General features: G+C 39.1%; 1 protein-coding gene across 1 annotated transcript; it reads right to left on the reverse strand.

Moving 5' to 3' along the window:
• Positions 1 to 502: 502 nt before the first annotated feature.
• On the reverse strand, positions 503 to 18,140 carry LOC134638822 (glutathione hydrolase 5 proenzyme-like). The gene is made up of 12 exons (XM_063489729.1): positions 17,885 to 18,140; positions 12,492 to 12,619; positions 12,305 to 12,412; positions 9,168 to 9,345; positions 8,919 to 9,079; positions 8,545 to 8,691; positions 8,282 to 8,412; positions 6,443 to 6,627; positions 6,185 to 6,276; positions 2,033 to 2,139; positions 1,746 to 1,856; positions 503 to 1,660 (listed from the first exon to the last, which is right to left on the reverse strand). The coding sequence occupies exons 1-12, from the start codon at positions 18,121 to 18,123 to the stop codon at positions 1,523 to 1,525; spliced, it is 1,725 nt and encodes a 574-aa protein (XP_063345799.1). The 5' UTR covers positions 18,124 to 18,140; the 3' UTR covers positions 503 to 1,522.
• Positions 18,141 to 27,583: the final 9,443 nt, after the last annotated feature.

Here is a 27,583-nt window from a genome sequence, read left to right on the forward strand (position 1 = left end):
CTTTGGTACAGGACCAAGGCATGATGTCTTCCACAGCACTGGGACCCTCTGCAGACTCAGGTTCTTTATGAAGAGTTTATAAAAGTCTCCAAAAAGCTTCGGGGCACAGGCCTTGGGGACATGGGGACTCACCCCATCTGGTTTAGCAGACTTGCCTAAGTGGAGTCTTCTCATTTGTCTCTGAACGTGCTCATGAATAAAAGCATTAGGTGGGGAAAGGGTGTCAGGACGTTTAACGGAGGCTATGGTGCAGCGTGGAGAGAGAGTGTCGTGGCTGTGGATTGCAGGCTGACTATAGACACCACAGTCACACACAGTGCTTTAATGCACTGGACAAGACTACTCAGTATTTTCATGCAAGATTTGAAACAAAGTTTTTGAATCGTGATTTCCAAAAGGCAGCTTGGATGTAATCCAATAATGAAAACAAGGCAGACATTAAACACTGAAGAAATGACTTTATTGTACACAAAACTGAGAGTTTCAAAACAAAACATATCCGTTCAAGTCTGGGTTATCTATATCTATCAGTAAAACACATTAAAGAACTATAAAAGCAAACTGTTGCTTTGCAAACTGCTTGCCTGATTAACTTTTACCCTGACCACATCAGCAGAATTACCCACACTTTATAACAGCACAACAATAGCAGGATGAACTAATAAAGCAACAAAAAAAAAATCTTAATACGCAAACTGAATAAAAAAAAATACTAAAAAGCATTTAAATGTAGCTAGTAATATTCAGATAATATACTGACCTTTCTATTTGGCTCTAACAGTCTGTGAGTTCCAGCTTTGTTGATGCTGACATCCCTGTAACAGTAACTGCAGGTTATGCTGGTCTTTTTTTTTTTTAAATTACAAATTAATTGATGGATAACTTAGGGTACACTTTAGGACAGCCCTATTTTATCTCCCTTCTGGACAATCCAGTGGGCTAAAATTTATAAAGTAAACATGAATTTGATAAGACTTGAAAATATGAATTGTTTACTGGTGGAATGGAACATGAACTCTGTAGTTCTTTTTCCAACAGTCTTTTATATAACCAAACATCTTTGCAGTCAGTCTCGTCCTGCTGGCCTGCTGCTTAGAAAGAATGCAGGTTGAAGAAACGTAGTCATGGGCTTCACATTTCAACCTGAAAGCTATGACCTTGTTTAGCCTATTCTGTGTATCAAAAACCAAAATGAACAAATATTTAAAAGGTCATATTGATTTTTTTATTTTTATTTTAAAAAGACGGATATCAACAGCAACCCCTGAAATTTAAAAAACAAACAAACCCAATAACATAGTTTTTACAGTGCTGTCTTTGCACTATTTTGCATGTGACATTGGATTTAAATAATCTGATTATCGCATTATGTTTTCAATATTACAAACTTTTTTAGACACATGTGTAAAGCATGAATGTACTATCAGTTAACAGACAAATATAGATTTACCAATGTTGTAGCTACAGCAGTGTCCATAACCTTCAGACCATGCTGTATAACTAACATCACTGATTCTTCATCTCAGTAACCAGCTGCTTTGCCTTTTTTCCTTTCATCAGACCATGCAGAGATACAGCTGTCCGCCTTTTCCACAGCGTTAACTGTGTTGTAGAATTTTGCTACTTTATGTCCCTTAGCTTCAAGACCATCAACTACATCCTGCAGGGCAAAGAGGAGAGAGACTCAGATGGAACAAGAGAAATAGAACAAGGCTTTTATCATTTGAATACACTGAATATATTACCTTGTCAAGCTTTGATTCAAGTTTTACTTCACTTTGACAGTCAACAAAAACAACAGGAGTAACAATAGCCTCCTCAAGGCTCTTTCCAAACCAAAGGTGGTTCATGACCGCCTTGAAGAGAAAAAATAATTCTATGAGATGAGAAAGTGATTATTACAGGATAAATTAGTGTGAAGAATCTTGTTACTATGGTGCAAGCTTAAACAGCAAAGACGGGCATCAGTCTGCATCAATTTATTTTATTTAATATGTAATGGCACTTTTGTGTGTTTACCATGCATACGTACCGAGGCCACTGCCGGTGGAATCATTTCAGAACCAGACCCTCCAATCACCAGCGTCTTTGACGGAGACTTCAGCACAGATGGGGCTGTATTGGAGGGAGGCCGCTCCCCTGAGAAATACAACAAAGACCTTGAATTGCAGGACAAAAGTAGAAAGCAGTCAGTATCTGGTGTGGCCACCATTTGCCTCACGCAGTGCAACACATCTCCGTCGCATTGATCGGGTTGTTGATTGTGGGCTGTAGAATGTTAGTCCACTCTACAATAGCTGTGCAAAGTTGCACATACAGCTGCCCATACCAGAACTCCACCGCCACCATGGGCCGCTCGATCCACAACGTTGACGTCAGCAAACCGGTCACCCACACGAGGCCACACGCGCTGTCTGCCATCTGCCCTGAACAGTGAAAATCAAGACTCATCCGTGAACAGAACGCCACTCCAGCATGCCAGACGCCATCAAATGTGAGCATAAGTTGGTTACGACAACAAACTGCAGTCAGGTCCAGACCCTGATGAGGACTATGAGCATGCAGATGAGTTTCCCTGAGACGGTTTCTGACAGTTCGTGCAGAAATTCTTCGGTTATGCAAACTGATTGTTGCTGCAGCTGTCCGGGTGGCTGGTCTCAGACTATCCTGGAGGTGAACATGCTGGATGTGGAGGTCCTGGGCTGGTGTGGTTACACATGACTACGGTTGTGAAGCCAGTTGGATGTACTGCCAAATTCTCTGAAACACCTTTGGAGACGGTTTATGGTAGAGAAATGAACATTAATTTCATGGGCAACAGCTCTGGTAGACATTCCTGCAGTGAGGATGCCAATTGCACACTCCCTCAAAGGATGGGACATCTGTGTCTGTCATGGTCCCCGTGTCTGCCCAGCCGGCCCGCAAGGCTACATGTGTTTTTGTTTTGCTCTCTCTCTCTCTCTTTCCTTCACCGCTCTGCCTGGGCGGAGCTCACTGCAGGTTCCTGCTCTTGGTCTACACCAGGGTTTTAACCCTTTAAAGCCGGTCGGAGCGGGCACGCTCCGTTTTGCGTAACTATTTTTAAATCCCGGTAGCACTGCAACCACATAAGCTAGCGCAATAATTTTTTTTGCATATGAAACCGGAGGAGTTGTACTTACATCTTATGCCATCAGCTTTCCCTAGGTCGCTTTTTTCTTCCACATATAGCTTTGCAAACATTCCATAAAAAGCGCTTGAAGCAACAAAAACATAATATTCCAGAAACACGCTTTCCCGATCCGATCAGCTGTTCATAACACTTCCTATGCTGGAAAAGACGTCAGCGCGAACTATCGCATGTCCGCCATTACCTGCCCGAAACCGGAAGTGATGTCATATTCGCGGAAATGTAGTTTTTTTTTTTTTACCATCATGGCCTTGTAAGCCTATACTGGTATTTTTAAAAGTTATGTTTGACTTTATAACTTTCTGTGTTGTTTCTGGGATGCTTTGGACTCATATTGCACTGCTGGAAATAGTTTATTTTGATGCATATGCAGTTTCTTTTGCAAATTTGCACTATAATATTTATTTTCGTTTTTCCTGCAGTATATAAAAATTGGTGTATTTCAAAAATAAAACTATGAAGACACTCAAAATAAATTTCCTGTGGTGGGAAACTATTTTGTGCAACTTTTTTGTATTTACAGTTTTGAGGGATAAGCCTCTTAAATTTTTCTAACTAGAAATATATGTTAAAAAAAATAAAAACGATTTTCAATTTTTTTGTAGTTTATTGCACTTTTTTGCAATTTATGTAATTGCTATGCACTTAATGCATACATATTATTAAAATTTGGGCTATAATGGTTGTATTGATGTATAGCAACTTGAAATGCTCCCAAAAATGGCACTACAGCATGTAAAAATATAATATAAGCTCTGGCGGACTTGGTTCTATGGTAGGTCTTAAAGGGTTAATAGTTTTGCAATTTTCATTAGTTTTTATTTTTATTTAGTTTTGACTTCAGATTTTTAATTTTATATCAGTTTTAATTAGTTCTTACCAATTGTTTGCTAGTTTAGTTTAGTTTTTATTTTTTTGAAAATCCTTAGTTTCAGTTTAGTTTTGATTAGTTTCAGTTATAGTTTTAGTTGTGTTTGCAATAATTAAGTGTAACAAAATCCCAGTTTCATCATATCGGTCATGCTCTTCTGCTTATCCTTGGGTATGTTGCTATTCCAGCTACCATACCCTGCACCCTGGACAGGTCGCCTGTCTGTCGCAGGGCTAACACGCAGAGACAGACAACTCACATTCCCACATATGGGTTCTTTAAATAAATAAATAAATAAATTAGGGCAGATGAACAACCATTGACACCAGGCAACTATAAAAGGTATATCTTGGCCCCAATGAGACTATTAACTCTTGCAGCACCGGGTGTTCGTAATTTTGGTTCAAGTGAATTGATAAGCTTTCTGAAGGCAACTGACTCACACAGTTGTGTAGATATCCCAGTCTTGTTGTCTCGGGATGCAGCACGCTGCCTTGCCTGGGGTTAGCTTCTGTTTCTGGGGATGAGGGTTGAGTGTGCTCCCTTACCTTCTCAAGGTAAGCTAGCTTAGCCTTCTTGTGTGAGCTTTTCAAGTGCACTTTAAGGTTTGTGGGATTTCTTTCCCTTTAGAAATGTCTCTCATTAAACACATTTTTTGCTATTAATTCAGTTAATTTTAGTTAGTTTGTGAACACTCATTACAGTTTTAGTTAGTTTTCCTTTTTTCGCAAAGTCTTGTTTTTATTTTTATTTCCGTTAACGAAAATGTTTTTTCACTTCCAGTTTTCGTTATTTCGTTAGTTTTCGTTAACGATAATAACCTTGGTCCACACACCTGTTCGCTATTATGTTGCCATTATGTGTCTACCATTTAAGGCTGGAACGCAGACCTTCTCGTCGCTGGATGATTGTGCGAGACACGTTAGTGATCCTCTCTAGCTCTTGTGAATGTTACCTTGTGTAAGATTCGTGACTTTGTGTAACCTGCCTTTCCTGTGTGATAGTTTTCCTCCCCAGACCCGTGACCTTCCTGATGGGTGGACGTGTGTGTGTTGGAGTATAGGAGAAGAGAACAAGTGCAAGAGAGTTTTCCTTTGGACCTTTCCCTTGGACCCTCGGAAATTTTTATGGGCTCAAATTGTGGTCATAAATATTTTGTACTTGTAAATCAGGATTTGTATGTGTAAAATGAATTTGTGTGTGCGTAAGAAAGATTTGTGTGTGTCCAATCAGAGAACCCATCTGCTCTCTGATTGGATTGTTAAATTTGTGATTGGCATGACATTGACCAATCAGATGAAAGGAAGAAAAATAGGGTCAAAATTCATACTTGTAACTTGAAACTTGAGTACAGAGTTTCACACGTATTTTTTGGCTAAGTCCACACACAAATCTTTTTAACGCACACACAAATTCTTTTTACACATACAAATCTTGATTTACAAGTACAAAAAAATTATGACCACAATTTGAGCCTATAGGATTTCCCCCACTGTATATATTCTGCACTTGGTGTTTGTAAATAAACCCACTCTGCGCTTCAGTCCCCGCAACCGCATGTGACAGCTGCATTGTGCTGTGTGATCAAACTGCACATTTCAGAGTGGCCTTTTATTGCAGGCAGTCTAAGGCACACCTTTGCAATATTCATGCTGTCTAATCAGCACCTTGATATGCCACACCTGTGAGGTGGAATGGATTACCTCGGCAAAGGAGAAGTGCTCACTAACACAGATTTAGAGCTTATGTAATTTGTGTTTATAGAAGGTCACTCAGAGCTCAACTGTGCCTGTTATTAAACATTCAAGACATTTTAGCAGGCTATGACATTAAATAGAAAATGCAATTTTAATCCAAATTTATATGATGTGCTTCAATTTGGCAGATTTGTTGATTGTTTTCATGAATGGTCAGATGATGCGTCACAATAAATTATGAAATGCCATTTTCTCTTCTCATTTCCTCAATGGTACTATTTTGCTATTATTAGAAATTACTTAAAAAATATGTCCTCTCAGGAAAATAATGTCAAGAAAAAAATTAAACTGTTTGTGGTATTAGTTTTTAAATAATCCGCCTTCCTCGTCTAATTACTTGTATTTCACAAAAAAATAAATGTAAAAAGCATCCTGCTGATCTCCTACCGGGAGAGGTGCTATTAGTTCTATTACAGAAGTCAGTCAGCTGGTTGTTGAGGATGATTCCAGTGCTTGGAGAGAGGACCTTGGAGCCAAATCTGTAAAGAATAAACATTAAATTAACTACAACACCAAGACACTCTTTGTAGTACAGAAATAGTCTAAAAACAAGTTCCTCCATAATGTCTTAAATCTTCAGTTTCAAGAAAAAAAAAATCTGATAGCTGGTTTCTAACAGTGAAACAGAATGATGCAGGTACTGACTCGTCGTTGATGCTGCTGGTGACAGACACAGCAGATCCATCTTCAGCCACTACAGATACATGTGTGGTGCCGATGCTGTCCATATGTGAGGTGTCGCCGTAATACTGGGGATCATGAGTCTTTTCGCTGCTGATCAAGCTCAGTTTGCTGTCTGCAAAACTATCCTCTGTCAAATTCTTTGCCATCTGTGTGAAATACAGAGAATTAATGAAATGAATTAAAACTAATTAAATAAGCACATTACAGAAAATACATTGCCATCAAGAAAATTAACCAGTAACAGGCAAATGTTAACAGAATTTTGATCACTGATGCATCACTGATGCTGCTGGTGACAGACATAGCAGGAGCATCTTCAGCCAGCACAGACCAATGTGTGGTTACTGATGCTGTCCAGATATGAGGTGAAGGTGTAATTAACAGTAGGGGGTTATGACACTATTTAGTGATCAAGCTCCATATGTAACTGGCAAAGATATATTCTCTGAAATGCTTTGCCGTCTGTGTGAACAACAGAGCATTGGAAAACATCACATTACACAAAATGGACAAATCCTAAAATGATAATAATACACGTTAAAATACTTAGAGACAAATATTAAAGCAATTTAGGTTTATGTGCTTTGAAAACTTTTATTCATACTTAAATGTTTCAAAAGTTTCATCAGAATTATGCTGAAAGGAAAATGCAAAGTTACTGGAAATTTTTCACAGTACTCTAAACAGACCTGTAAAGTACACCCTTAGTGCTTCTATAAGAACTTTAATTGTAAGTAGCAACCAGGTACTGATAATCAAATGCCCCTGATTAGCTGATAATTATGAAGGGTGAACACCTCTGTAAAAGCACTTTGTAAACACAAAGTCACAATCTCACCCAGCAAATTAACCCAAAGTCCAACTGTGCAAAGCTCAGAGATATTACAAAAAACCTCAGATATCTTCTCACCTCAACTCATTATCAATGTGCATAAACTGACTGTGGTTGGGTGTAGTTTGTTGATTACTGCAGGCAAGGGGTGGAGCAGTGGGTTCAGGCAGAGCAGAGGCTCATTATTTTCATCATGTCCCCCCCTTTTTAGTAACACGTCGGGGCCTGGAGGCAGAGGTGGCAAGTAGTAGTAAAGATACTAATGTTAAAAATTTGTGTGAATCTGAGTGAAGTTGGCTCTCTTTCTTATCTCTCCCTGTGAAAAACAGCAGCTGGACTTTTAGCTGGCAACACACCGTGACACAAGCTGTATACAAACAGTCTGTGTGTTTGCTGATGTTTGTTGAGCAGACAGAAACCTTGCACAGCCTCTTGTGATTAATAAATGTGTGTTACTGTGTCGACTTAAATGGGTTTGATGTATAAAGGCTCGCAGTGACAAAATAATAACTTCCTTCAAATGCTTTAAAGCAAAAGTACTGAGCCTATTTTTAAAGTGTAAGGAGTTGAAAGGACAGATGTTTGTTTATAAACGTAGGGAGTAAAAGTAAAACAATAAATACTCAAAGTACAGATACCTGAAAATTCTGCTTAAGTACAGTAACTAAATATTTGTACTTCGTTACTTCCCACCTCTGCCTGGAGGAGAGGGGATGCAGCTGGATTTTTCAAATATACTGATAATTATAAAGTAAATAGGTACATTTATAATTATAAGTAAAATTTGCTATATATAATTTGCTATTATAATCAAAATAAAACTAACGCATTCCCTTTTAAATATTTTACACTATATATTTTGTGTTTTGTGATGTGATATTGCTACTTTTACCCGTTTCGTCACTTAAATAGAATCATACTATATGCAATAAAGTAGGTGCAAATCTGTAGGATTTTGAGATACTTACTTTGTCTGGCCTGAACTTTGGATCTAGGATATGTTTCTTTAATCCATTGGCAAATTTTAAAGCTTCAATATAACGGTGATAAAACAAAATCTTTTCATCAGTCGTCTTAGGTTCTGAATTCATTTTGTATCCTGAAAATATAAATAATTTTTATTTTTTGGATTTAAAACATCGATTCTTAGTGTATCACATTTGTAACGATTGATAAGGATCATTTTCTTATATGAAACAAACTCTACATGCTATAAGCAACAATCAGGAACCTTTCATGATGTTGAGGATGAAGCTGAGGATGGCTCCTCCTGAAGGGGGTGGAGGGAAGTACAGCTTATACTCTCCCAAAGAAATATTCCACGCATCAGTCACATTAGCTTCATACGATGCCAAGTCCTCCAGTGTGAGTGTTCCTCCTGAGCAAAAACAGTGAAACAAAAGATTCTGCTGAGCAAAAATGAACCCAATGCATTTCATAATCAAGAGTTTGAAAGGATCTAGACAGATCACAGTGTAGCCTGTGAGGGATCATGATAGATTTTTATAGAACCAATCGATTTGTTAATTTGTAATTAGATCATTGTGCCTGGCAAACATAGAAAATTGTCAGAAAGAGAGCAGCATGAAGCCCGTCTGATAATACCTGCTTTCTGTATGTCACTGATTAAATTCTTTGCTATTGTTCCGTTGTAAAACACATCTGGTCCCTCGTTTGCGATCGTCTCCAAAGTGTCAGCCAGTTTCTCAAATTTCACAGTATCACCGGTCTTAAGCAGGTTCCCATTTTTATCTAAATATAACTCCCTAAAAGACAAAGACAGTGAAATGAAGCTGAAACATTCATTGTTTGCTCTTTGTAATTATGAAATCACATTGTGGGTGTTTTTCATACCTTATTGACGTATTATTAATGCGTGGGATGTGTTGACCTTGGTAGTAAGGAATGGGGAATCCTTCTCTGGCTAATTTGATGGTCGGCTGAAAGAGGTCGGCCCACGGCAACTTCCCATAAAGCCGGTGTGCCGCTTCATAACCTCGAATTTCCCCAGGAACCCCAATCCATTTGTTATCTGGTTAGACAGATAATGGATAGTCAGTGCTGGAAAGTCACACATACATTTGCTCGTGTTTGGAGTAAACTGTAAGGTCCTGACCTTTAATGATCTGAGATGACTTTTCTTATAAATTGTTGCTTTGGAAATACTCTATTGTATTCTGCTCCATTTCAGAGAGAAACACTGTAATTTTTAAATGTGTTTCTGTTTGTAACTGATTATGTTAGAGATAACATTTTGCATCTTACATTTACTTTTAGATTATTTCACTATATTTACATATTTACACTATTTCTGGCTCAAAGAAACATTTAGCATACAAAACAAATTTCCCACGTGTGGGACTAATAAAGGTTATCTCATCTTATCTTATCTTATATTTACTTTTCTTACTATTTATGCAGCCTGTGTGCAGGAGTGTAGCACAGAACTCTGGGCCCCATAAATAAATGGTGTCTGTAGCCCCCTTTCTTTTCTTGATCCGTCTTTCTTACACATATTCTAATTTCTATTTTCTTTATTTTTCTATGTCTGCCACAACTGAACTGCTCCAAGAAATACTCCCAGTTCTTATTGCGCTCCATCCCATACTCAAAAGGCGCTTCTTAACAGAGACTATGCTCATTCTACATATGGATCCACAGCTTCGCTACAAAGTCAACACACTATAGACGATCAGGAAATAATGCAGGAAGGTCATTTGTACTCTGCTGACAGGAACATAAGAGGCAGGGACATGTGCATCCCCGCTTTAGCATCTCACAAAATTTCCAGCTTCGCCTCCACAGACAGATAATCTGCCAGGGAACGAGGGGAGATAAGCCAAAGATGTAGAAACAATGACTGATAAAAATGGACTTGTGAGGAAAGTTAAGATTCATCCTGGGGACAAATTTATATTATCTAGAGACCAGAAAATGGGAAAGATAGGACAGCATTCTGGCAAGCTGTCTATTGTTGAACAGCCCATTCAGAAACGGATCTTTCTCTTAGAAGCTGTTTAATGTGATGATGATATCTTTTACTGTATGAAGACTTTATGTGTGGACTTCTCTGCAGACTCGCATTGATAATTCTATTAGAGTTGGACAGATCGATCCAAATATTGATAGTATCGTTACCATCACTGGTATCGGTATCAGATCGATCCTAACACAACTGGATTAAATTTGAATTTGTTTCTATCCTTAAAGTCCAGTATGTATCCTACTGACCATCCATTCATACATTCTGCAGGACAATTCAGGGTTGCAGGGGGTAGCTCGACCCTATCACAGCTGCCTTTAGGGCGAAAAGCTGGGTATATTTCTCTTTCTTGTTTTTTGTCTTTTAACAAATGTATTTAATAAAGTAAAGTAAAAAAAAAAAAGTAAAGTAAAAAATAAAACAATTTGCCTCAGTAGTGTATCTTCAAAGCTATGTAATCTTTTGTTTAGCCTGAAAACACTCTCTTTATATTTCCTAGGGGTGAAATTCCCCTAGGTGGCACTGTTGCATTTTAGTCATAACACCCCCTGACCACCTCTCCACAACAGTCATGGTTCAGTGTTCCATCCAGAAATTAAAACTGTTAAGTGCTGCTGTTTTTGCAGCTTGTTATCACCACTCAATTCAAAACCTCTGAAGGTATGTAATTACATTACTGCCTATGGAATTGGCTACTTGCACATCTGGCAATGCACCATCACTGCTGAAAGGTGTACACAGGTCTTAGAGTAACTTATGCTCCCATCAAGCTGACATCAGCAAGACCAAGCTAAACCGCATACTGCATCTATTACAATAGCATCTCTTCACAGTAGAAGTACCTGGGTGTTAAAATGGCCTGCCTGCAGTTAAAACCTTTGACCAAGAAAAAACACATTGGGTGCTTCATGAAGCGAAAGATATGACAAACAAGATTGTGGAGCAGCTAGAATCCTTTGGCAAACAAAAATGTGAGGTTTTTTTTACCCAGTATTTGAATTTGTCTGGACTTGTTAATTATTTCTTTGAAGAGGTATAAGATAATTTATGTTTTTGTTCCTGAGTAAATTATTTTCTTGTGCTTTTGAGTTTGATTATGTTTCCTTTGTGTCCAGTCTCTCTCTGTCTCATCTCCAGGTCCTGTCTTTAGTGTTTGGGGGTTTCATTCTTTTGTCCAATTGTTTTGTCCTAATTTAAGTGTGAACTAAACTTTCATAAATTCTCATAGAAAATGAAAATTCAATCAAACTGTTTATCAGAAGGAAATTGTGATTTTTAGGAAGCTCAAGCCTGCTATAATGTTAGCTTATAACCAGCTGTCTGACTGCCTGCAGCTGGGAGCGCTCCATGTCCAATTAGCTTACAGTAATTACATAAGAATGGTTATGCACTTAGTGTGTTAGAGTCCCGACTTTAGTTCAGGAGATGAGGATAGAGGTGAGGAGGAGGGTGACATTTTAATAAGATACCAGTCATGCTGTCTCTTTCCTTCCCTTCTTTGGTAAGCAGAGCCCTATCTCATATGATGAAACGTAGGTATGATCCTTCATGTCTTGAGTTTGTCTTGCAGACTAATGTGTAGAATAAAAATTAAAAAAAAACCTCTACAGACAACTGACTACACCTTTAAAACTTTTGTGTTACATCTTGTGCATCATTTGAAAAAAGACCTGGCTGATTCAATCTCTCTGGCTGTTTCTGAAACTAAGGAGCAATATATGTCATGTTGTTAATTTATGTAAGATTATTCTGATAGTGTCACATATGAAACTGACTCATTGTCTTTAATAACTGCTGACAGCCAAACCCTCTGTAGTGGTTTGCTTGATCTCTTTTTTCTTTTCTTTTTTATTATCCCAGTTTTGCTTTCTTGAGGAAAGACATGACTCACAGTGTGCATTAGCAGTCACCTGTACAGAATAAATGAACTGTGGCATAAAGGTGAGTCCAAGAGCAGATTAGACTATTATATTATAAATATTAGCATTATGGCAGAAAAACAGCCCACCTTGCTTCCACTCCACGGTCCACTCTGTGGTGTTAGGACACGACTTAAGCAGGTCAGAGGTCACGTTGCTGGGGACAGTCTCTCTGGAGGTGATGATTTTCACTTTACCTTTGAAAAGATGACATATTACAGTATTATGTTATTCCCCAGCAGGGCTGAGCTAAGATGAGCGAGGGTGTCTTGTTACCGGAGCTGTCCATCACAGTGAATATGACCCCGCCTCCGATCCCCGCACTCTGTGGGTTGATGATGGAGGTGCACAGCAGCGCAGCAATTGCAGCATCTACTGCAGAGCCGCCTTTTTGGAGAATGTCCCTGAAAGAGTTCATCGTTATCACTTTAGTGTTATTGTTATCATGTGTGTTCGGGGTGCACAATTAATTTAATTTTAATCTTTATTAAAATTATAATGTCCCACAATTAAATTGCCATGACTGAATAATACAGCGATGTGTTGTCTTTGTTGTTATTGCATGTGCTAAGGATGCACAGTTCATTGAATCTTAATCTCAATCATGTCCCAAATTAAATTAACCTGATCTTGAAATGTATAAAACCACTTTTTCAGGTGTCTGTGAGGAGGATAGCATCAGGACTGTGGACAAGTTGGAGACAGGGCAGAGAGGACTGACTGAGACCAGTGTAAAGTCAACAGAAACAGTCCAAGTGGGAGGAAATGAGTGCATGAATTACAATTTCACCATCTCTCACGGAAAGAAAAGGCCTCAGTTCGATATGGAGCAGAGATGGAGCTGTGTTTAACCACTAAGTTAAATATGTCAAATATCACACAAAGCTTTTTTGCATAGGGTTTGATGCTGGAGAGGAACTATGCACTTTGAGTGCTCAGTTTCAGTAGAAAAGCAATTCAAACAACAATTTAAAAGTGAAAGCAGTGCTCTGTGGATTTAATCCTGTGTTAGGTTTTGTTAATTGCACTGAACCTGCACTGAATTTAAGTGAATAAGGAGGACCAACCTTATTTTGATCCAAAGATTTATACATTAGTGGGAAAGCTAAAGTTTGTATGCAACAAAGCTGAAAAGACGGTTGCATTGTGTTGGCAAGTTAAAAAAGTGGAAGTAAAATGTTTACATACTGTTTCGAACAAATAAACAGAAAAATATTCCAGCAGAAAGTTGAAGGAAAAAGACGTAAAATAAGATGGGAAATTACGAGGTTTAAATTAACTGAATTTAAGCTCAAATTGTGGTCATAAATTTTTTGTACTTGTAAATCAAGATTTGTATGTGTAAAAAGATTTTGTGTGCGTGTAAAAAAGTTTTGTATGTGTAAAAAGAATTTGTGTGTGCGTAAAAAAGGATTTGTGTGTGGACTTAGCCAAAAAATACGTGTGAAACTCTGCACTCAAGTTTCAAGTTACAAGTATGAATTATGACCCTATTTTTCTTCCTTTCATCTGATTGGTCAATGTCATGTCAATCACAAATTTAACAATCCAATTAGAGAACAGATGGGTTTGGCTGTCGGAGGGGCGCTTTTTGAACTACAGGTCCTCGAAGGGTAATACAGTTTGAAGCTAGAGGATCTCTATATAAATATCCGATAGAACCAAGGTCCCCTAACTCTTTTCAGTGAACTGAGCCGTAAGAACCAGCTCTCTTAAAAGAGTTTGAATTCCAATCAGTAGTAAGAAACATAGTTTTTAAATAGTTCTAAATAGCATTACTAGCATTATGACCTTCAGATCAATTCATTGACCTCGAAGAAGAGGTCAGAGGTCAAATATTTTTAATCTTTATACCGTACTTTCTGTTGACAATACACACCACATTGTAAGAATCATAGTTTCTAGGTTATAAGGCTTTTTCTCCATTTTCGACCAATAAATAATTTAGATTGACCTTGGAGACCTTGATGGATGAAGGACATTTTTAATAGATAAATTAATCAATTAATATGACCGCACTGTGCACCATTACAAGTCAAAGTGTGTTGCCTGCCACGAGCCATTGAAAAGAAAAAAAAAGTTTGCTTGGACACTGCTAGCAAACGCAAAAACGCAAACACAAACGCAAAGCAGGAGATGAAGCATCGCTGAATATGTTTCCAAACCAACTTCCTTCCAAGCCAAAGACTAGAAAATATTGGGACGCAATATCTTCCCTTTGGCTTCACCTGCACAAGTGCCAAGGTAGGTCTGCCCTGGGTCTGGAACACGCGCTGGGTTCGTACAAACTCCAAAACACGTACAAAACCCCAAAACACTTACAAATTCCATGTTGAATGGAGGGACAGTAACTGCATGTGTATATGTTAGCAGGGGCGGATCTAGAAGGGTGGCATGGGGTGGCAAGTGCCAACCTAAAATAATCCCGTGCCACCCCAGTTTTGCATATGACAGTGTTGTTTATTAAAATAAGATAGCATTAACAGTTTGAGCGCAGTTACAGTCAACAGTGAATATAAATGCTAAAACTGAATATATTGCAGATTGTTTCCCCCCTCCATCATTAACAAATGGTTCAGCCCATAGCAGGACCGGCTTTTTTCTTGTGTTCAGTAGCAAGCAATGCTTATGATTGTGCCAGAGCACATTTTGAACAACACCATGGGAATTTCGGATTTTACACAGGTGGTTGGATGTTACAGTCTGGAAATGGAAGGAAGGTGAGTGTTATTAACCCTCCGTGGTCCACGGACACGCTGCACCGCCAAATCACATGACTGATGTAAGCTGACATAGCAACAAGCTGCAGCCACGCTGAGTCTCTGTTTCAGCCCACATTGAAAGTTCGGACTTCAAAGTTTTTAAATTTTAATTACAGGCCAGTAAATCCAGAGTTATGATAATATATATAAGCCACGCTTTTTTCTAAATACTGTCCTCATGTTTGTGTGTGTGTGTGTGTGTGTGTGTGTGTGTGTGTGTGTGTTTTAAGCGTTTTCTAAGGACAGAAAGGAAAAAAGCCACCTCTTTTCTATCGGTGGAAAAATGTACCATCTCGAACAATTAAAAAAAAGTCAACACGTGGGATTCGGTTGTTTAGGAAGAGGGAGAGTTTTGGGAGTGACGGTAACGGCAGCGAGACAGAGCGAGCGAGTGAGAGAGAGAGAGAGAGAGAGAGAGAGAGAGAGAGAGAGAGAGAGAGTTTTTAGTTTTTTAGATGTTGGAGATTTGTGACGTTTAGTGTGGAGTGTATACTTAGTGTATTGTGTTGTCTTGTGTAGTTGTTCTGTTGTGTAGTCGTTGTTCTGATTTGTGTGTCAGTGAGGGCACTAATGAATGTCACTAAGGCACATTTGCAGTGTAAACGCTGTCACTAAGTAGAAAACCAGCAGAGTGATACATCTCCTGTTGTCAGGCCTGCAGGTTTATCCCTGTGCTGTTCTCCTCTGTCTTTTGGTGGACAAACTGTTTTTTTTACTGGCACACATCATTTGTGGGGCATCTTATTGCGACACCTGATTGTTCTCTCATTTTAGTTTTAGTAATATTTTTAAATTGTTGTACAAAATGAACAAAACAGCAGGTATATTGGCTGCATTTATAGGTAAATGGTTGTATATGTTTACAAAATGTACATTTTATATTTGCATTTCAAGCTATAAAAATTTACTCAATATGTCTGTGTTTTTTTCTACTGTGAAAAATACTACTAGGATTTTAAGTTCTTTGTGATATTTCAGATCTGTAGTACTAATGCAGTATGTCAGTGAAAAAAACAACTAAATTCAGTTGAGCTGAAAAGAATGATACCAAACAAGGCAAGGGGGACAAAATTTAATTAAACAATTTGAGGGTGAAGTACAAATGTAAACTCAAAAGGAGTCAAAAATGGTCGGTTGTATTTCAGACCTCAGTGGGTTAATCCAACAAATCATGAAAAATTAGGTTTAAATTTTTGTTCATGACAGTGCAGATTTCTGACATTTTGTGTAATTTAAATTACACTAATGTATTGCATGTAAATGTTATATTGCATGTAACAATACGATTGTTTTCTAACAAAAAACAGTGTGAAACTAAAGTTAGACTTGTGTTTGTAAATGAACCGCCCCATGTTGTGTAGCTTTCTGGATTTTATACTTATTGGGCTACATATTTATTTATTATACAGGCTATGCAGTACATAGATTCAAAACTCACATGTTTTATGTAACTAAAGTGTTACTAATGTGTTACTAATGTGTTACTAATACAGACAATAATTAAGTTATAGACTATATTTAGGACTGGGCGATATGACGCAAAATTCATATCTCGATATTTTTTAGCTGGATGGCGATATACGATATATATCTCCATATTTATTTTTAAGCCATAAAGTAAGAACAAAAAGAGAGTTCTTGGTCAAAGCGGTGTCCCAGATGTCACACAGGCACTTTTATTAACATACAGCGTAGATGCACAAGCAGGTGTATCTGCAGGTGAAGCAATAGGGGAGGAGGGGGAGTTGTGTTCAGTAAAGGTGGGAGACGAGGCAGAGTAACGTTGAGTAGAGACAAAAGTGGACGAAAGAGAGGCAAACTTGTGGCTCCACAACTATAATTATAACGTAACATATACTATATCGATATAAAGGATATTGTCACATTTTATATCTCGTATAAAAATATATTGATATTTTTAAAAAAAACTCGATATATCGCCCAGCCCTAACTATATTTATATGAAAAACGTGTATACTTACTGCATTTGAATTATTTTAACCATATGTAACCACCTTCATATGTGTTTGAAAAAAAAGGCTTCGATTTTGCCACCCCATTTGATTTCTTTGCCACCCTTATGCCACCCCAAGAAAACTTCTCTAGATCCGCCCTTGTATGTTAGCGTGTAAAAACTGCAGATAGTCAGATTAACAGTAACAGTATTTTGTCTCTATCCGCGATTGTAGAAATTCATCTCATGTAAACAATAACGTGGCGCACAGCCTGACGTGAAAAAAGGCACATACCTTTGACGTTGCTTGACGAACTCTGTATTCCTCGTCCACATGTAAACGCAAAAACGGAGTTTTAAAAAATCTCAATTTTCGGTGATTCGAAACGTCGTTTACGTGTGAACGAAAGGTCCAAACGCATAAAAACAGCTGCGTTTTCAAAAATACCCGCGTAGGTGTGGACGTAGCGTAAAAGAGTTAGTAGTTTCTTTTATTAATACCTGTGATTTATTGCGGTTTACTTTTATTTGTTTAATTGTTTACTAAATGTTTGAGGTGTGAAATAAACCGCAATGGAGTTTAAAAACAAAATATGGGTGTGTGGTTGGAGAAAAAAATATAGTTCACGCTTTTGTGTGATTCTATGTAAATAAGACAAGACAATTTAATTAATATCATGCAGATCACACCGAATTTTGCCTTTTATGAAATGGCACATTGGTTTCGTAAAGAACGACAAATTAGAAGACAAACGACTACTCATTAGTTATGAGTAGTCATTTTGTAAATAGATGTAGAGGAGGGGACGGGCGGTGGGGCATCGCACACTTCCATGATGAGACGCTGGTTACGCAGTTCTCAAAGATCTTTTATCGCTAAAGTTTGCATTTGGGACAGTGCATAATATTATGTGTAATGTGAAAACGTGTCAGAAGTTTAAAATGTTACTCACCGTCCAATCTCTGAACATTTCTCGGAGTCTGCGGCCACTGCAGCTTTTGAGAAAGGGCAATCAGGGCCCTTGCGCGACGGGTCATAAATATTTTTATCTTTCCTATACCCAATAACATCACCTATAATTAGACCAGCTACACCTACCAATACACAAACCAAAACTGTTACTAATATGGGAACTTTGGGGGAGCGAGAACGACTCGTATTTGCCCCCTCTAAGTCCTCGTACGCAAACATTGCTGCTTTTTTCTCTGCGTAACCGTCGGTAGTTCACTTCCTCTGAAAGTTTACAGCTTGTTGATTCCCCAGATAGCACAGCGACGCATTGCGCACATATATCCGCTGTGTGGGTAATGGTGGGTGAAGCGTAGTACTAGCGGAGACGTGTGTTTGTTCATTGGTAAGCAGAGTAGCTGCTACGTCGTTTAATGCTGCTTCCCCTACCTCTCTTTGCGCACGCTACACAGAGAGGGGTCCGGTAGCGCTGACATTTTTTACTCATCTCTGCAAGATACTGGGTTAACCTCGCTTAACTCAGCTTTTTCCTCCCTGTACGTGATCCCAACAGGGACTGTGTGCACATCGTTTTCCAACTGAAAAAAATGCAGCATCGACGGCCCATATCGCTGCTTTAGCGACTTCCTGCTGTTCTCTATGCGATGTTCATGAGCCACGCGCTGATCTTCCTCACCCAAACCGTAAAGCACTTTGCCTCACGACCTAGTCTCAGGGCAGTGATGTTGGTTCACTGTCTGACCGAGATCTTTGTAAATCCGTCTGTGGAAGGGAGCGAGGGCAGACACGTTACCACAGCAAATTAAGATCTTCAGTTGGGCTAATATCAAGTGCAGCTGAATGTTCGGGTATCTGTCAGAACTGCTTAAATATGAATTATTTATAGTGATCTAAAACTGAAATTAAAACTCAAGGGTGAAAAATGCAGTTAGCTGAAATTTAAAACTAAACTTTAGGAAAAATAAAAACTGAAACAATATTTTGTATTTAAGATGAAACCTATGTGAGCTGTATTTAGCTTAAATGTATTTTGTTAGCTTCAGATTTGCCAACACAACCATCATGAACTCCATTCAAAGTGCGGTATTTTAATATATTTTCTTTATCTTTCAGAGCATATTATATCTATATGTGTTGTAAATGTGTTGTATATATAAACTAAATAAATAGAAATATGCAATGCATAGTGTTCACAAATATGCATGTTTATGATAATAGGACAACTGGTTTGCTCAAAGTGTGGATAGCATCAGGGACATGTGATTGTCTGAGAATGGAAAAATATTTGGGCTAAATAACTATTTATCAGCATCATATTTCAACACATCTGGAATAATCTTTTCTTCACTGTCATATATAAATATTCCCCATTCACCCTGTAGGTGGCCTTTTCTCCTTCAAGCCCAGGTCCTGTCCCAGAGGCCTGGGAACTTGAGGGTCCAGCGCAGTATCATCGCTGTTTGTAGGACTGTGTTCTTCTGTACAGAGATCTCAGATGTCATTCCTGGGATCACACAGCCTGCACCTGAGGTCTTGCCTGGTGTGCTAGACGCCAGCCTCTATTGATCTTGTGCTCAGGCTTTTTCCCGTGCTCCCATGATTCATGCCTCTGTGTTGTCTTTCAGACCAGGTTTATCCAGCCATTGGTAAATTTTCTGAATGTCAGCCACATCTCCTATCTGCCTGTGTTACATGAAGTAGAGGGGCCTGTCCTTCCATGATGGCTCCTCTCTTCCTCAAGTTTCTACTGGCTGAAGTATAAACTAAGCACATGATCAGTTTTAGCCATCTTCCTGATGTACTCATGGATCTCTGTTGTTTCATCTTGGATGATGTTTCTGACACTCACTAGTCCTCGGCCTCCTTCCTCCTCCTTAGCCTACAGTCTCAGGGTGCTGGATTTGGAGTGAAACCCTTTCATCCTGTTTCATCTTGTTTTTCCTATTCAGCAGACTACTCCTCACTTGCCTCACTCTCTGCAGGTATTTGGTGGTTCCGGCTTTCCTGGTGGCCTCTTCATATTTGTCATTTGCCTGGGGGATTCAAACTCATAACTATCCTTGATAGCGACAATGTTGCCTTCTAGTAGTGCAATCCCCTCAGTTCTGACTCCCTTCCCTCTCTCTGATCAGTAAATCAATAATAATCAATAATAACAGAGTCAATAATAGAGTCATAATCCTTTGTGAAATCAATCCAGGTGGTGCACAGGTTAGTCAGTTTGGTCTTACAGTTATAGTAAGTGACTGCTCTATCTACCAGGAGCTGGTGTTTAGCCCATCTCATGTTTCTGAGAATTCCTTTCTGGGCCCTGCTCATGTATTGAACCATGTGCCTGTGCATCTTAGCTGCTATGATACCTGATTGGAGCTTCCAGCTGTGCTGAGGCAGTTTATTGGCTGGCTGCTGGATGGAAGCAGTTCCTTCTGGGGATTATTGGGGATCAGGCCTGTCCCCTTTGTCTTATCCAACAGCAGCTGGTTTATTTGTTCAGCCAGGTGCTCATGGAGTGCAGTTGGCTTCTTTAGCCACTAGGCGTGAATCATGTCAGGGCCTGGTGCTGTCCAGCTCTTCATGCTTGAGAGTCTTTCTTGGATGTCTGTCACTGTGATGATCACTGGAGTTTGTTCAGGGGAGCTGCTGTAGCTTACTCTTATCTCCATGAGCCACTGAGCATTGTTGTTATGTGTTGTCTCTTTTCCTATATGCTCTTGCAGTATTGTTGTTTCCAGCCTTCGTGGGATATGCACAGAGGAGAAAACAGTTAAAGTTAAGTAATCATTAAGGCAACAATGGGAAAACAGTCTTGTTGATTCCAGAAGGTTTCACTTCAACAGTTAGTTCAACACTCAGGGAACGACTGAAGGTTTGTTTTCAGCATAAACAGTGGCCAGCTAATCTGCAAATGAAAAACAGATGAGCTTGATTTCTTCAATCAGGCACAGAAGGAGGACTGAGATCCCAAAAGGATCCTGCAGGGTAAGGTGATCCTGCAAGTCATAGGCAAGTTTAGACCAGGCTTGAGCACCCTCCAAATGTAGCTTAAATCACTAGACATTGTAAGTCAATGTTAACCTTCTGATCCACTAGACTGCTGGTATATTGGGAGTTGCCAGCAAAGGAGCTGATGTGCCTTACTATTTTAGTTTGTTAAAAACATCTGTTCCTAGTCTGGTTTAATTGGGTTTCATTGTTTGTTAACGGGCCTTACTCCATGTGGTCCACCCGGGCACAGCCCAAAAAAGGGACGTGGGTCCACCCTGTAGAGAAAAAAAAGATAATAGGATACATCCATGACAATAGGACTGGTGAAGGACTTCTCTAAGTCATTTTAGTATGTATTAAGTATGATCTTAGAACATTGCTATTGTGCACCACACTAAACAAAACAAATTATGTCAAAACTTACTTTAGCAAGATCCCATAAAAGTTTTGCAAGATCTTGAGAAAAACTTTTTCTTTGCATTTATCATGCTTCCATCGGTACCTGTAAAGCTGTCCAGAGTGCTGCAGATGGTTGTTAATGAATGCAACCAAGACCACCAGATGGACGTATACCTTGCCACGAGTTTTTTCCCTTCCACTAAGTACTATCTTCATTTCGCAAAATACATGTTCAATTTTTTTTTTCTTCAACGTCCCTTGCGAGGCTCTGTAATGTACTGTCCAATCTCTGAACATTTCTCAGAGGCTGCAGCAACTGCAGCTTTTGAGGAAGTACCAATGGCACATTTGTGCATGCTCACAAGCAGCCCTACAAGAACACCCACAGTTACAATAACCATAGCGACCAATATCAATGCGCACAATATGCATACCTACACCTTTTTTGACACACACAAGCTACTTCCTCTAAAAGGTACACTGAGCACAGTGCACGACTACAACTACTGCCCACAGCTCATGTAGAGGAAAGAAAAAGGTGCGATACAATCAACTAGTAAATCAGCATTGTTGCAGACATAGATGACTGGAGACAACACAGCTGTGTAGTCACTCTGTTATATTTCTTTGAATTCTGTGTATTCAAAGAAGTTGATGTGAAGTTCATGCATTAACACACTCAAAGTTGTGTTTCTTCTGAATGTTCATTTGAGAGGCCCAACTGGTCTGCGTGGACGTCAAACATTTTTTTAGTCAAGACTTGTGAAGCTATCACACAACAGCTACTAAAGGAAAGGAAAGGATGGATGGCAAGAGTAGGAGATTAAAGAACAGCATGTCATGAAGACAAATTCCTTGACCTTGTGAATAGCTGTTTTTTAAGAGTAAAGTTGTAAAATATTTGTGCATTCACAAATCCTAAAGTTCTGTATCACCACGCTTTTGCCAGAAGCTAAGTTCCAGGGAGTTATCAGGCCCTGTGTAAATGTTAAACATGAGGGATGTTGTGGGGAAGCGCACCAACTACACGAGCACCACAGTTGGTGAACCAAGAACAGTTTCTCAGTGTTTGTGTCTCCAGTTGTCTGTGTCTGCATCCGCAATGAAGTATAATAAAGACTTTTTTCTATTTAGTTTCTATCTAAAGAGATAGAGATATATAGATACTACTGGTCATATGTTTGGGATCAAACATGAAGTTTGTCTGAATAGGAAATTTAGCAAATTCGCAGGAAATGCTGACATTGTCAGAGTTAGAAATAATGATTTGAATGGAAATCAAATCATGAATGTGTTCTTCCAACTTTGCCGTCATCAAAACAAACACCTCTTTCAGTAATTACAGCCTGGCAGACTTTAGGCATTCTAAGTGTCAATTTTTCAAGGTAATCTGATGAGATTTCACCCCATGCTTCCTGGAGTAAATTCCGCAAGATGGATTGGCATGATGGAGTCTTCCTCCCTGCCATACAGTTCGAGCTGTTCCAATGCCTTAATAGGATTTAAATCCGGAGACTGTGCTGGCCACTCCATTACAATCAGAATTGTAGCCATCTGATTATTTTTTTAAATATTGCTGAGGTTTGTTTTAGGTCATTATCTTGCTGTAAGATGAAATTGGGCCCAATCAAGTGCTGTCCACATGGTGTTGCAAAATTTAGTGATGACTTTCCTAACTTAAGTTACCTTCCATTACATACAAATAGCCCATTTTAACACCTCCAAAGCACCTCCAGACCATTATGTTGGATCCATCATATTTAACTTATGGTATTAAGCGGCGTTCTTGTCATGGTCCGTCACTTCTCCCTGCATTAGGCTCATGTTTTTTTTTCTTTTTTTCCTTTTTTTTTCTTTTTGCTTTTCTGTAATTTGTGCACCTGTTGCTGATGACCTCGTTACCATTACTACGTAAGGTAGTGGTTAACCTTCGGTCTTTGCTGGATTGTTGAACTAGTTTCAGTTAGTGAAGCCTGGCTCCTTGCCTTTTGCTGCTTAACTCACTCCAAGCTAATGCTGTTTTTATTCTTATCTTTGGAGAGAGAGGTTGGTGGTGAGAGCACTTTGAGCACTGAAGTTGTGTTCCACCTCAGTTCCACCTCTGACAGCTACTATTCAGTGCAGCTACGAGTTGACAACCTGTCATATACAACCTATATAAAAACACTACTTGTTAAAGTTTTGGGATCACTTGCAAATTATTTTGTAAAACACAGCTGGTCCCTGCTCTGCAATCATCTTCTAAGTGTCAGCCAGTTTCTCAAATTTCACATTATCACCGGTTTTAAGCAGGTTTCCATTTTTATCTATAATATTAATATATAACTCTGTAAAAGACAAACTCATCATTATTTCACAGCGACATTTAAGCAATGCATTGGATGCAGTAGTGATTTTCCATATTGGTGACATGGGCAGTTGCCCAGGGCGGCATCATGGCATCAGCAAAAAAAAAAGTTGCTCACACTCATGTTGCCCCGACATCATGCCAGCGCATTTTGGGGATTGCATAGGCACCAAACAGTTTTCTATTGCCCATTTGCGAGGCGTAAGGGTGCCCTTCATTTACGAGGTGCACCTGCTGCTTGCTGCACAGGGTGGAGAGGAGCGGGACGGCAGGGGATTCTCTGGCTGGCTGGAGCAGCATCTAATAACCAGCTCGCAAAATAAAAAATAAATAAACAGGGATTGTTCACCCAGGGCACCAAACAGGCTAGAACCGCCCCTTGTGGGATGTGTTAACCTGGAACTTGAGGAATAGGAAACCCTTCTCTGGCCAGTTTGATGGTTGGCTATAGAGTTCCCATAAAGTCAGTGTGCTTCTTCATAACCTCAAATTTCCCCAGGAAGCTCAATCTATTTGCTTTCTGATCAAATGAATAATGGACAGTCAGTTCTGGAAAGTAACTCCTACCTTGACTCATGTTTTGAGTATACTCTAATTTCCTGACCTTTAATGGTCTGAGATGACATTTGTTACATTATGTGCTATATAATTAAAATTTCTATCTATTTCGATTCTAATTTATTTCAAAGGGAGATTGTAATTTTTAAATCTTGTCCATTCATAGCTAGTTAAACATTTTGCATATTATACTTGCCTTTGCTTTTTATTTTTATTTATTTCATTGCATTTATTTGCTTTTTCTGTTCAGAATATTGTATACATGCATTATTGTCTAATAAGGGGTATGGCACAGTTTTCTAGGCACTGTGCATAAGTGTCTGAATTTTTTTTTTTGAATTGCTTGATCCAATAACTGTGTCACGGATCCGGCTCTGGGGACTCGGGGTCCGTGGGCAGTGGGGACTATGACTATTATTGTTATTAGTATTATCATTATTATTATTATTGTCATTACTATTATTATTTGGTGTGTTCTCTGCACTGCCCCTGTGCGCATCTGTTTGTAGGCAGGTATGTGTGTGTGTGTTGCCTTTCTTCTGTGGCCAAGTTACAGGCACCTTCAGCCCTGGGGGCGTGGCCTGACTTGAGGGCTGGCCACACCTGAAGTCCTTGTCGCATACCTGCTCCTCATCTGGGCTCGTCGGGGGAGCTATTTAGATGAGCGATGGAGCTTCCACCGACGCTGGATTATTGCGTTTGACTTCACGTGAGTCTTCTAGTATAGTTGGAACGTCTGTGAGTGTATGCCTGCTGAGATAAGTGTGTTTACGACTGCCTCTATTGTTTTCCCTCAGGAGGAATGTGGGACGAGAGAGAGCAGTGAGCACGGGGAGTGCAGAGACACAGGAGCAGAGAGCACTTCACTGGGACTTTTTGGGAAGAAGACACGACACGGAGTCTGGGACACTAGGGGATTTATTGTTGTTTACTTCACCACCTTGTAAATAAACACTGTTGCACTGAAGAGTCCGGCGTTTGGGTCCTGTTTCCCCACCTCCCCACGGTCTGCCAACACAGACCGTGACAAACTGTACACAACAATAGCGGTCATTCAGTTAACCAGTAATGAACTGTTCCTACACCACATTTTATAAATAATTTTATATTTATCAATATGTATGCATAATTGGAAATCACTCCACTTTTCAACCCTGAATTCTCAGCATGCAGTAGTCCACAGTCACTTCATGGTTAAATAAGTTTTTGTGTCAGAGAGAAAATACAATAAAAGCCTTGAATGACAGGACAAAAGTACAATTCAGACTCATCAGTGTGAGAAGAACAAGAAAAAAATGATTGGACCTCATTCATAAAAAGGACGCACACACAAATCTGTGCATAAGTCATGTGCACAAATGTTTCAGGACAGCTTGGGCCAAACAGGAAGGAGGAATCCAGTGTGAAATACAACAAAAGCCTTGAGTGACAGAAAAAAGAAATACAACCCACACATCATTGATGTGAGAAGAATGAGAAGAACATTATTGGAACTCCTTTGCAAGCAGAGTGTACACGCAGAGCTGTGCGTAAATCATGTCTATGAATGTTTCAAATGCATCTGTACTCGAAGAACAAGTTTACCTCTCACCATGCATTCAAACAAATCATTGTCTTAGAAAGTTTAAACATGTCTTTAAACGAAATATTGATAGTACTGCTAATAACAAAATTATTATCATTGTTTCCTTTTAATTACTATTCATAGTTTTCAAAACACTGAATTAGAATCGCATAATGCAGGCTCAATCATCCAGGTAAGGAAATCCCAGCAAGTTGACTCTGTTCATGACGTAGCATTTTCAGTGGGAGAAATGTTTTTTCGCTTATTCAAGTAACTTCTTCATTCTCAGCTGACTGCAGACTTTCCCAAATTTTATAAGCAGACTAAGATGTTTGACAGATGTTTATGATAACTGAAACTCCATTATTTTATCCAGAACTCTGAATTTTCTTTTTAAAAACTGTCATGACGCTAATGCAAAAGGTTTTTGTTATGCAACTTGAAACAGCTTGAAGTATTTTGGTTTTGTTTTTCTATATTTTAAGCACCGGGTGCTCAGAGATGTGTTAATGTATCAAATGTACAAATCTTAAATAATTATCATTATAAGAGAGGGTTCAAGGTGACCTGATCCAGCCCTAACTATAAAATATAGGTTTTAAGCCATATTTTTAAAAGTAGGAATCCCAAGTAAGCCTGCAGTCTGAGAATGAAGTGCTCTAATGGGGTGATATGGTACAGTGATAAAATAGGATTAATTATTTAACACAGGGGTCTGCATCCTTCAAGGCCGCATTTGAAGGCCGATAACATCACAGCGACGCGACGAAGGCTGTCCCAATTTAATGGCTGCTCCAAATGCGTCCTTCATTTCCCCGAATTTGAAGGATGGGTCTGCGCCCTTTCTCAATTCTCAAGGACACAAGTCCGTACTTGAGTTGCCGAGTTTAAAGTTTTGAGTAATAAAGCTTAACTTTAAACTCAGCCAAACCGATTTACTCAGGAACAAATACAACACTGAAATAAACCAAACATTAACATTTAGAAGTTATGTAAGTGACTTATATATCATGTTTAACCTCAGTAGCGAAATCTCTATTAATAAAAATAGTGTACATGTATGCCTTAATAAAAACAAGCAGGTGAGATGTTAGAACGCTTTTACTTTTATTTTAGTAGACACTCAAAAATTACAATAGACAGCTGCTGGGGTTTGGAAGAGAACCGAACAAATATTTAAAATATAATCTGATCATTTTGAAACAGCCTTCAGAATCTCCACATGCTGTTTTTGTTCCCGGTGAAAATGTTTCCTCCTGAATTGAAATATATCTCAGCCAAACCGATTTACTCAGGAACAAATAAAACACTGAAATAAACCAAACATTAACATTTCGAAGTTATTTAGGAGACTTATATATTATGTTTAACCTGAGTAGCGAAAGACCACGGGGGGGGGGGTTGAAAACGATATGCCGGGAGTTGGTGGGTAACGGACGTCTCCGAAAACGTTGGAGCATGTTTGGAAATATATCATGACTTGATAGATCAAGCAGATATTTGAAGTTTACACAGCTACATTCATTTATTCTGTGACCCAGAAAGTGTAATATTTAAAAGATTTTAGCTGCGCCCCTCCGCCATTGCCGCGTTTGAGTTGGACGAAATGCATTCTGGGATAGTTAGCTGTACCAAGTACACACAAGTCAACACCAATCCATGCTCGATAAAACAGGTGGAGCAAGAACACATCCGGGAATTTTTTGCGTTCTCAGCTTCATGCGTTCTTTAGCTGTGTCCCAACACGTAGGCTGCATCCTCTTGAGGCCGTATATGTAGACCGATTATGTCACACGAAGGCTGTCCCAATTCGTAGACTACTCCGAATC

Source organism: Pelmatolapia mariae, linkage group LG12, assembly GCF_036321145.2.
Source record: "Pelmatolapia mariae isolate MD_Pm_ZW linkage group LG12, Pm_UMD_F_2, whole genome shotgun sequence".
NCBI lineage: Eukaryota > Metazoa > Chordata > Actinopteri > Cichliformes > Cichlidae > Pelmatolapia > Pelmatolapia mariae.

Coding starts and splice junctions, on each gene's coding strand:
- LOC134638822 (XM_063489729.1), bottom strand. CDS start 18,123: ATGTTTGCGTACGAGGACTTAGAGGGGGCAAATACGAGTCGTTCTCGC. Junction 6,628..8,281: donor CAAAGTTCAGGCCAGACAAA/GTAAGTATCTCA, acceptor TATTTCACACAG/ATGGCAAAGAATTTGACAGA. Junction 1,857..2,032: donor TTCCACCGGCAGTGGCCTCG/GTACGTATGCAT, acceptor TTTCTCTTCAAG/GCGGTCATGAACCACCTTTG.